Raw genomic sequence first — 11,883 nt, 5'->3', positions numbered from 1 at the left:
GAAAAAATCATAGTTCAAGAGAATGTTCCATGAAAAGTGAGTCTCTTTTCCACCTCTGAGCCCCACCCAATATCTTGTCCCATTTGCCAGGCAAAGCCCGTTTCTTGTCCCCCCTTTTAGAGGGTGTCAATGTAGTGTGAATGTGCTCCAGTATAATGTCCCCTCCCCACTTTTTTGACCTAAATGGTGGAATACCATGTGCTTGCTATATTGCACCTTGCTTATTTTATTTAACAAAACCTTGGCAGTTTTTCCTTAGAAGTACCATAGAGCTACAGTATTCTTTTTGAGCAGATTACATGTAATGATTTTTCTCTGATATAAAAGTAATAAATAACTCATTTTGGAAAATGGAAAAATAAAAGAAGAAATTTAAAATCACCCGTATTTTATCTATTCAGAGATAATCACTGTTAATAGTTTATTTTATTCCAGTCTTTTTTTTAATATATGCATATATATGTATGTATGCCTTGAATAGAGATACATATGCACAGAGTTTTTATTGGGATTCTATAAACACATTTTCTAAAATAAGTCTAGCAATTATTTGTGAGTCTTGAGTTTTCTTCCTAAATGATTTGGTTCTATGTGGGCTTGTGATTAAAATTTATGTTTATCAAATAGAAAAAGAAATATGTACCTCTGTTGTTACAAAAATTCTTGAGGGTGTCTTTTATGTTGTGAATGCAGTTTTCCACATGGTGGAAAGTGCGCCATTTCCCAAAAGCTGGGGGTGGGGGCGGAGGGGGTAGTATTATGGAAGGAGGTTGCTGCGTCCCACTGCAGTGACACCAGGAGGATCCTTGCCATGGCGCTGCTTCTTATGCCAAGGGTTAGCACGTCGATGGGTAACTCAGCAGTTCCTTTCTTTCTCAGGGCATGGATTTCATTGGTCGGGACGCCCTGCTGCATCAGAGGCAGAATGGGGTGTATAAACGCTTCACTATGTTCATCCTGGATGACCACGACACAGACCTAGACCTTTGGCCGTGGTGGGGAGAACCCATTTACCGGAACGGGCAGTACGTCGGCAACACCACTAGCAGTGCCTACAGCTACACCCTGGAGCGCCACGTTTGCCTGGGCTTTGTGCACAATTTTTCCGAGGACACTGGGGAAGAGCAGGTGGTGACAGCAGATTTTATCAACCGGGGAGAGTATGAGATTGACATCGGGGGACACCGGTTCCAAGCCAAGGCCAAGCTCTACCCTGTCGCCTCCCTCTACACCCATAAGCGCCGAAAGGATGACGTGGAGCTGAGTGACTTGCACGGGAAATAAGGCCATGGCAGTTTCGCCTCCCTGCTGTCTTATCCGGAGAAGCATCACCTCTGAGCTTCTCTTCCGTCTGACTCCATCCCTCTTTATCGAACCTTTGCCTCCCATCTCTTACCTCCCTGATATAATTTTGACATTTACCTACTTTTAAACTTCCTGCTTTGCAGCCTCTCTTGTCCTCCCATCTTCTCCTCCTCCTTTTGCAGTCCCCTTCCTAATACTCACTCTGGGCTCTTCTTCCCTTCCCTCCCCTCTGCTCAGACTCCCATGGTGGCAGGAAGTCTGTCTGACAGGCAGGACAGAAGCAAGCTGCACTGTGGAAGTGGGTTATGGTGACAGATGCTTTCAAACATGCATCTCAAAGCTAGGCAAGCTGGTGTCGTGCAGGCCCCAGGGCAAGAGTCCAGCCCCCATGGGCTGTTTCCTCGAGTAACCTGTTGATTTTGGTGGAGTTACTGTGTGTCCGATGCAGCCCCGTGGAATAGTGTGTGCCTTTTAGCCAGGCAGCTCATACTCCTGTTCCGCTGTGCTGTGGGTTGGCGCCTGATGACTCTAGCAAGAGGATGATCATCTACCTCACTGATAAGAGGCAGTGCGTGGACCTTGTCTGGTCTGTAGCAGAGACAAGCAGTTAACCTGACACCATCCTCATCCTCCCTATGGAACCAGTTAGCAGACTTTGGGCTAGGACAGCCTGCCTATAATCTTCTTCATCTCTTGTTGATCTCTATAATAAGGTTGTTTTTTTCTTTTTTAGCTAAGTAAATGAGTAAGCCACAGTGTTTGAAAGGGAAAAACCATGTTGCCTTTTGTGTTGCTTTTCCTACATGAAAGGGTCTGACCTCAGAAGGTACAACATCGATGTTGCTGAGTTTTCTGCTGTTAAAATGATGCTGCTTTTCTTCTAGCTATCCAAAGTTAAGCCATCCCACCTCGATTTTCCTCTTCTCCCAGTGCATTAAGTTGGCTTCACCTGTCCCCTTTGCAGTCGGCCCATGAGCTCAGCATACATTTCTCTCCCTTTAGAACAGGAAGGTGAGGTAGGGGGCGTGTTGCCTTGAGTAACTCAGCCATGCTGGCCATGCTGAATTCCATAGAGCTACTGGAATCCCAGGTGTTACTGCCTCTGGCACAGAACAAACAAAGCCACACAGAGGTGACCCGTGTCAGTCCATTGAGTTTTCTGGGTCCAGGGGGTATAAGTTACGTAGGGCTAGAGGATGGCTTTCCCTCCTTTCCTTCCATGCTCTTTTCTCCCATCCAGCCATCCCTCCACATCCTCTGGAATAGAGAATGACTTGGGCTACCCCAAGAGTGCCCTGTACACTTCTAAGCAGCGTCTCTGCTTTCTGAAGGTGAAACATGGATATGACAGCCCCAACGTTTAATTTTTCCCTTTACATATAAACTTCCCTACTCTGATTTTTTTAGTGCACACAAGCTGCTATTAGAAATTTTATTTCGTTAAACGGTAACATTTGGTGTCTCGGTATCTTGGAAGCATTAGCTCTGATAGATCTATAAGTATATTAAAGGAGATCATTCATTTTATTAGAGCAGCTTAGAATTCTTGGGTATCTTCCTTCTCTGGCCTTTCTCTGGGATCTCTTGTTTACCCACTTAAACTGGCTCCTTCTAGATATTTCTTGCCATTTCTCCAGCTAGACCACTCCTACTTGATTACTGACTTTAGTGTCCACCCTTCTGGGGGGTCTTCATTGGTTTATTACGGGAGCATATGATTAGAATTCTGTTTGGGGGCTGGCTGTTTTGGAGCAAATGTGTATTTAACTAGCTGAGAGATGCTGCTTCTAGGCAAAGAGGAGAGAGCAGGAGAGGTGTTGCCTGGCTGGAGAGCCGAGCAGTGAAACAGCAGCTGAGAAGGACTTGCGAGAGCAGGAACGGGCCTTGGCCAAGTGCTGGCATTACCAGCAGGGAGCTGACTTACCCTCAGACGATGTAAACAGGTGATGGAGAGCCACAGGTATCCCTGCTCTTCCAGTCACAGCATTTGCACCCCTCCAAAGTCATCTTTGTAAATGCAAACTTATTTGTAATTGAGTCCAAAAGAAATTCAGTTGTGCATAAGACATAACTCTTCCAACCTTCACTATGGCAATAAATTTGCTATTTAACTGTTACGTAGAAGTGTCACTACGTAATAAGATACAAATTGAAAAATAAAAGCTATCTCCATAGTTTAAAATTGGATAATGCCATCATCACAGTATATCTTTCAAATAGAATTTTCATCAGAAATATGTCCAACATAGAGATTTAAGAGTTGGATTCTTTTCTTTTCTGCACTTGTTAGTCGCTAGCTAATTACTGTCTTATTAATTCGCTTTCCTTTCTAAGAAGTAGGAGGGAAATCTGATGCTTTGTCCAAAATCATGCAGTGACTTTCTGTTGAACTAGGGCTAGAAGTACTGGCCTCATGTTTACTGACGTCACATCCTCCCCCCTTTGAGCACCTACTTCTCTTGCTGGGAAGGGAGATTGTGGGGACGAGCTCTCAGGCTGCACTTTGAAACCCCTTGTCCTTGATAGGGTCACACTCCTCAGACTCTGACAAGGCGTTGATCTTCTGGGGCATCACTTGTTTCTTGAGTGCCCTGAAACATACAGAGTTATCTTTTAGCACTTTAAAATTCATCCTTGGCCGGGCGCGGTGGCTCACGCCTAGCCAAGCTCTCTGGGAGGCCGAGGCGGGCGGATTGTTTGAGCTCAGGAGTTCGAAACCAGCCTGAGCAAGAGCGAGACCCCGACTCTACTAAAAATAGAAAGAAATTAATCGGACAACTAAAAAAAAATACATAGAAAAAATTAGCCGGGCATGGTGGCGCATGCCTGTAGTCCCAGCTACTCGGGAGGCTGAGGCAGGAGGATCGCTTGAGCCCAGGAGTTTGAGGTTGCTGTGAGTTAGGCTGACGCAACGGCACTCTAGCCTGGGCAACACAGTGAGACTCTGTCTCAAAAAAAAAAAAAAAAATTCATCCTCAAAGTCTCTCCTGGTTCCTTCATATATAAGCGGTGTGAATCTGGCATTTTTCTCTATTTGGTGTGAGGTGAGCTCTTTGAACAGGCAGGTCTGCCGGTGAGTGGCTCTTCCCTGCCTCTAGCATAATCACTTTGCCTCCGTCCGGTGTCAGGAGCACTTTAGACAGTCAAGAGGAGAGGGCAGCGTAATGTCCCTGGCCCACTGATGTCAGAGCTCAGCGTTCTGGACTCCTGAGCGGCAGTAGCCTCTCGAGTAAGCGAGGGGTGCCAGTGGAGCTCTAGATCCAGAGGCCCGGCTGCAAATCCAGCAGGCGCAGGGAAGGACAATCAGAACGCCCCCGTTCCCGTGTCATTTCCATCTCTTGGGCAGCAGGCACATGTGTTTGCCTCGTGTGACAGCTCACTCTGGGAGCTGATGACTTTGTTTTCTGTCCCTAGAGATTTGAAGGATTCTGGGCTCCTGTGAGTGGGTAGCTGGACTTTAGCGTTAGGGAGCTGGGTACTTTTTCTCTCTGAAACTATCCGTCATGTGTGCTCTCCATGGGGGAGGGGCTATGCGCTCTCTCGTCTGCGTATTCAGTGAAAGAATCTTTCTGAACTTAGAAACAGAAAGTATATTGGCCTCAAACAGATGAAGAGCCAGGCTTACAAGTTTTCTGTGGGCCTTCTCCTCCCTTGAAATGTCTTTAATCACTTCCCCTTCGTTGCTCAGGCCACAGGTAAAGGCTGTCCCTTAGCACTGCACTGTCATGTGACTTTTATTTAAGCTTGCATCAGAAGGATTTCTCTTCTGTGACAGTGGAACTGAAGTCAGAAAAGCTCTAATTGAGAAAGTTTTAAGAGCAAAAAGGGACAAGAACTAACTGCTTACATGGACTGTTTGACGTCCTTTAACCTCGCGTTATAGTCACATAGCACCTCATGGGCAGGACAGCTCCAGCAGAGAAACCTGGACAGTTCACCACTATATTTCTCATGCTCTTCCAGTGGTCCTTGTACCCCCAATTCAAGAGATCCCATTTAGGCCAGGGACACAGAGACCACTTAGCCCAGTGATTAAACAACAGTTTCCTGCGGCTCCAAAGATTGCATTTCTGCGGGAGTAAAGCGCAGTCGCTCCAGCTTGGGTCTCATCGGGAGGCCACGGGCCATCTCTGTCCATCTCTGTCCACGGGCCATCTCTCCTTGTACACACAGACAGCTCTACCTGCTTTCTTTCTTCCTGGGCTGTTGTTTCCCAGAAAGTAACTCAGACATAGGAAAAACCTTCAGCTTTGACAGACACATGAAAACCCTGCCTTTGCATGCCTTTGAGATGTTAACCTCCTCCCCCCTCCACCATGTTGGTGGCTGTGTCTGTACAGGAATGACAGTAGCTGTCTGAAAGTGTCGTTTGCTTCCCTGAAGAGAGGACCCACAGTCTTGATTTCTGGCTCTGTTTATCCTCTGCCTTATGGACACATTTGCTGGCATTTGAGTGAGTCCATACCATTTTTTGAGACCTTGAAGTATATAGAAGGGAATCTTCTAGAGAACTAGTAGAGCATTTGCATTGGCCTGCTTTCAGGGATTAGCTACAAGGTTCATTTGTATGTCTCTGTTGCTTCTTGGCCAGTGTAGTCACAAAGTTTCTCTTTAATACCTAAGGTAGAGGTTTGGTCAGCAGTGGTTAATTCTGAAGGGTGACCTTCCGCCCTTTTAATATCTCTCTGCACTCTGCCCCACACACGGCCCTCACGACATTGATGTAAGCAGTATTTTATCAACGCAATATAATGAAATTTTTCTCGGCAATAAAGAATGTTCATCTCGCACATGTCATCTGCAGGCACGTGGATTCAGGAGAAGCACAGTTGAGTGGAAGAAAGGGTAGATGTTTGAGTCTTTACGGTCGCCCCACGTCCGCACAGGAAGTGGTGAGTGAGCCATGGGTCTGTCAGCGCCTCCCTCCCACCGTCACTTTGCCTCCACTCCAAGGTGCTGAGTTGTAAGGCTCCTCCATCGTCAGTGTCGGGCTAGCCTTTGCAGCCCTCGTCACTACCAATGCACTACTTTTCAAGAGGACTGAGTATTTTTGTATGTCTCTGTCGTCTTCTTTTTAAACATCACAGTTGTTCCGTATATGTGATTCTTGACTTCTCTGAACAGAGTGTCTTGGAGAATTAGACATTTCTTCATGGGCCATTTTTCTCATATTTAGATGCACCTGTTTTTATCCTTTGCAAACATCTTCTGCCTTCTTGTTTTCCTGTCTGTCAAGGACAGAAATTACAAGAAGTGGGAAGGATATTTGTAGCATCTGTTTCAAAAGATCTATGTCAGTATTTCCTTTGCACACCAAGAACTGGAGCTTGGAGCACCACTTCTCTCTAAGCCGGGTTCTAGTGCCTTACACTCCAGAATGTCAAATCGTGGATGTAGGTAGGAAGAATGAGAAAGAAAGAAAGTTCGTTTCAGTGTGTGGGCTCCCATCCACCCCACGTAGCCTCTCCTTCCTCAGAACAAGTGGGCATGGGGTAGAAAACTCTTTCAGGGAAGGGTTTTCTAGCAGCACCGTTAACACTTTACTCTGGTCAACACTCGGGATGTATAAAAGCACCATTGTAATTATTGTAAAGTACTGTAACTCATTATTCGTGTCTGTAGATGTGCAGTTCAGCTCAGCCCTTTTCTGTTCGTGTGTAGGGTTAGAATGTGGTCCCGAAGACATTCGAGGCACTTTAGTAAATGGGATCTATTCCCGAGAAGCCCGGGTGACTTTGGGCACACAGGGTGACGGAGCATTTCTGCCCCCTGTAAATGTGGTATTAACGTTGCGCACTGTGTTTCTATCAAGCTAGGTTTCCATCAAGATTTCCTTTTCATGTTATGAGGTTTGTAAATGAATAAACAAACATCGTAATGACTCTTGCCGTGTCCACTTGTGAAGTGTTCTTCAAGTGCAGTGACTCGGTGTACGTATTTGCCATCACGAATGACAACCTGTGCATAAAACCGTTCATACCTACCTGTGTTACCACAGTGCAAGAAAGAAACCGAAGTTTGGAAACCGAGGTAGCGAGGATGTGGGCATTTATCTTCTCCATGTAGCCCTGGCATGGCTGGGGGCAGCCTCCCTCCTCCGCCTGAAGCTACTGTCGCCGTCACTGGACTGTATGGCCTGCCCACAATTAACTTCATAGTCAGGACCTGGCCCCTGACTACCCCGTGTATGTGGGAACCCGTGTTCGTGTGGAAAACAAGGGGATGTGCGTGTCCTGCTCACACCATGGGAAGTGGGGGACGTGGTCCGAGGGAAGCAGCCAGTGGCCTGTTCCTAGCGTCCATCCACACATTCAGTCACTGGACTTGCTCTGTTTATCCAACCAGTTTTTGAGCAGTTACATCTGAGAATCGCGTAGACTAACATGTCCTCAACAGTCTCTTCATCTGGTCTTCCAAACCCCCTTTTATTTCCAGTTTCAGGAATGGTCAGCCCCGCCAGACATGTGGGAGTCATCTGGTTGTCACCTCTCCCTCCGCCTCCAATTTGGCACCCGCCCAACAGGCTGCCTCCTCAATGCCTCTGAGCTGTTGGGACCCCTCTGTCCCCACCGCCGCTGCTGTGGTTGAGACAGTTACTGTCCCTGACTTCAGTACTAACCTCCTAACGATTCTCCTGCTTCTGTCATCCCGTCCTTCCTCTGCAGGGTCGTCTAAGACACAGCAGGTCATTGACTTCGTGATGTGAAACCCTCAAGTGACTCCCCTTCATCATGAGATAAGTCTCAGACTCTTGGCCAGCCAAGGGCTCTGTGATGTGCCGGCCGTGGCGCTCCAGGTCTCAGGGACCCCGCTGGGTGTGATGCCGGGGCCTGCACCCAGTTCACTCTCCCTGCCTGCAGCTGCGACTGGATCTTACCTTGCACCCTGCTCTTAAGTCACACTGAGAGGTTTGCTACACCCACCTTTTGCTTGCTAAAATGCCCTCCTGGCACCCATCCTGCTTTGGGTGGAAAGTTCCTAATTTGGAGTCAAATGATCCTCTTCCCACACCCCTCCAGTCATCCTGGCAGAGCCTTCCCATCTTTCAAAACAAAGCCCGCCGGATACAGTGGCTCACACTTGTAATCCCAGAACTTTGGGAGGCCAAGGTGGGAACTCCTATCACTTGAGGATAGGAGTTGGAGACCAGCATGGGCACATAGCAAGACCTCATCTCTAAAAAAAATAAAAAATTATCTGGGCAGAGTGGCACATGCTTGTAGCTACTCAGGAGGCTGAGTGAGGAAGATCGCTTGAGCCCAGGAGTTCAAGGGTGCAGTGAGCTACGATTGCCATGGCACTCCAGCCTGGGCGACAGAGCTAGACCCTATCCAAAAAAAAAAACCCACCACATCCTTTTCTGATGTATCTTTACCTTTTTTGTACTGGTTCTGCAAATCCTTCTGAGGAGGATTTGACTTCTTTGAAACTGCAACACCTAGCATTTAATAGGCGATTAAATGAGCGGGGGAAAGTGGAGAGCAGAAACTCTGTTTGCCAACTTGAAATAGGGGAAAATGCCCCGTTGCCTCCCAGGTCAGACACGATTCCTTTATTGCCTTTGTCCACGTTCACAGGCCAGTAGGTGGCGCTGTGGCGTGTGATTTGAGGTTTCCTGGGCTCACAGGGCTGTGTGGACTATGTCAGGATCAATTAGAAACCCAAGTCAGACTCAACAAATCTCCCTGGGAAGGTTGATAACCCAGCGTGGCCTGTATGGCACAGAAGGACTGAAGTGAGGCTCCGCAGGTGCAGCCTTGACAAGAGGCCACTTCCTCCAGCTGCTTGTTCACGTGAAAGTCTGTAGAGTTAGGGACCCTCAGACGCTTAGATCTGGACCGTCACCTGCCTCAAGCCCTCCAGACTCCCAGATTGTCATGGAGGGTTAAGAGCATGACTTTGGGCTTGACTTGGCCTGGGCCTGAATGCCAGCATTGCGTCTTCCTTGGCGTACGACCTTGGGAGGTTACTTTTCTTAGGCCTCCATTTACTTGATTGTAAATTGGACAGTGACACCTACTTTATAGGGTTTTTGTGAGACTCAAATAATGCATATGAAATACTTGGCCCACTGCAAAGTCTTTCCATGCATGACAGCTGCTTTTTTATTACTCCTGCAAGGCAAACTGCATGGCCCTTGGGTTTCCAGACTGTGGGAGATGAGCAAAACTGAACGACGCAAAGAGGCCGAGAAACATGTAGCTAGAGGAGCAAAGGACCTGGGCCCAGACCTGTTTGCCAGGTGCTTGTGATGGGAGCTGAGCTGGAGTCTGCAGGTGCCACTGATGCTGATGTCTTAAGTGAGCTCATTGTGGCTTGTTTACTAACTACATGAGCTTAACTCCAGGATGCAGCCTGGGAATTAGGTGCAATTGTCTGAGCCCAGGAAGGTATCTTTCTGTGCCCAGGACATGCACGTATATGAGCAAATATAGCCAAGCTTCTGGTGTTTTGAACACCTGTGTTTTCCAGCCCTTCAAGACCCTGAATGTGTCTGTTTTTTTGATGTTTCCACTTCATCCCCTCCTCAGACCAGCTTGTCCCACTCTGTTGCTGTGCTCTAGACTATCTCAATTGGGTGACTATTTGCATATAACAATTATGAAAATAATAGCAACCTCAAAAGGATGCTTGGTATCCAAGTCTCCCCAACTCATTTCCACAAGGGACTAACTCCTGCAAGCCTTGAAGAACAAAGTCATCCAGGTCCGTTGGCCACAGTAGAAGCCGTAGACACAGGGGAGCTTGCCATCCTAGCCATTCGAATCTCAGTTCTGTACATCCGCCTATACCCTGTGATAATGCTCAGCTTTTTCATGGATAAGCTTCCTCCTTGCCTGTCAAAGCATCTTTTGGACAAACTTCTTTCTCAGGCATTTGATCTTCAGCTCTGCAAAATTCCTTAAGAGTTTCTGGCACAGCAGGAACCTTCTTTTTTTCCTCTTTGACACCCACGGTTCCAGCTGGAAAAGAGAAAGACCTTGTTTCTCAAAAAAAAACAGAAAAAATACTGGCAAAAAACTTGCCAAACATGACAGAAAACGTTATGCATCCAAGAAGCTCAACAAATGCCATGTGAGATAAACTCAGAGCTTAACCCCTACACACATCACAGACAAGATGTCAAATGACAGAGAAAATCATGAAAGCAAGAGAAGAAACTGCAGCATGTACAAGAGAGCCTCCAGATTAAAAGCTGATTTCTCATCAGAAACAATAGAGGAAGAAGGCAATGAGATGACATATGTAATGTGCTAAAAGAAAAAAACTTATCAACCAAGCATTCTGTACCCAGCAATTTACCCTTCAAAAATGAAGGTGGAATAAAAACACTCCCAGATAAACGAAAACAGAGAATTTGCTGCTAGCAGATCTGCCTTATAAAAAATACTGAAAGGGCCAAGTGTGGTAGCTCACACCTGTAATCTCAGCACTTTGGGAGGCTGAGGCAGGAGGATCACTTAAGGCCAGGAGTTTGAGACCAGCCTGGGCAATATAGCAAGACCCTGTCTCTACAAAGAAATTTTAAAATTAGCCAGGTGTGGTGGCGCATGCCTATAGTCCCAGCTGCTCGGGAGGCTGAGGCAGGAGGATCACTTGAGCCTGGGAGTTTAAGGTTACAGTGAGCTATGATGACACCATACTGCACTCTAGCCCAGGCAACAGAGCAAGAGCCTGTCTCAAAAAAAAAAAAAAGGAAGACAACAAAAATAAAACAGTATTTTTACTGAGTGGAAGTCTTGAGAAAAGACATCCTTGCCTTGTTTCTGATCTTAGGGAAAAAAGCATTTAGTCTCACCATTAAGTATGATGTTAGCTGTAGGGTTTTCATAGGGGCTGAATTCATATGCTAGGACTGCCGCACAAGGTACCACACACTGGGTGGCTTAAACAACAGAAACATATCTTCTTACAGTTCTGGAGGCTTAAATGCCAAGATCAAGGTGTTGGTGGGGTTGGTTTCCTCTGAGGGCCTCTCTCCCTGGCTTGTGCTTGGCCATCTCCTCCCCTGTGTATTCACGTGATCTTCCCTCTGTGTCTGTGTCCTAATCTCTTCCTATAAGGACACCAGTCATACTGGATTAGAGCCCACCCCAATGACTTCATTTAGCTTTAACTACCCCTTTAAAGATCTTCTCTCCAAAGACAGCCACCTTCTAAGGTGCTGGAGTCAGGACTTCAACATATCCATTGGTGAGGGTACAATCCAGCTCATAGCTGGGGCCCTTTATCAGGCTGAGGAATTTTCTTTCTATTATTAATACTAATTTGTTGAGAATTTTCACAGGAATAGATCTGGGACTTTATCAAATGCTATTTCTGTGTCTTTGAGATGATCATGTGGGTTTTGTCCTTTATACTATTAATATAGTGCATTCCTTCCTTTATTTATTTAGTTAGTTATTTCGAGTCAGGGTCTTGCTCTGTTGCCCGGGATAGAGTACAGTGGTGTCATCATAGCTCACTGCAGCCTCAAACTCCTGGGCTCAAGCAATTGTCCTGCCTCAGCCTCCCGAGTAGCTGGGACTACAGATGCATACTACTAAGCCTGGCTAATTTTTCTCTTTTTTGTAGAGA

General features: G+C 46.6%; 1 protein-coding gene across 1 annotated transcript in view; it reads left to right on the top strand.

Annotated features, from left to right (window-relative positions):
• PDPR (pyruvate dehydrogenase phosphatase regulatory subunit) overlaps positions 1-1,429 on the top strand; it is a 27,167-nt gene extending 25,738 nt beyond the window's left edge. The window contains exon 17 of the mRNA XM_012641582.1: positions 880-1,429. Coding sequence (XP_012497036.1) covers positions 880-1,284 — 405 coding nt within the window. The 3' untranslated portion in view covers positions 1,285-1,429. The remainder of the gene's footprint in view (positions 1-879) is intronic.
• The last annotated feature ends 10,454 nt before the right edge of the window (positions 1,430-11,883 follow it).

The sequence above is a fragment of the Propithecus coquereli genome, unplaced genomic scaffold (genome assembly GCF_000956105.1).
Source record: "Propithecus coquereli isolate 6110/MARCELLA unplaced genomic scaffold, Pcoq_1.0 Scaffold165, whole genome shotgun sequence".
In the NCBI taxonomy this organism is placed as follows: domain Eukaryota; kingdom Metazoa; phylum Chordata; class Mammalia; order Primates; family Indriidae; genus Propithecus; species Propithecus coquereli.
This window is presented reverse-complemented; position numbering and strand designations above follow the sequence as displayed.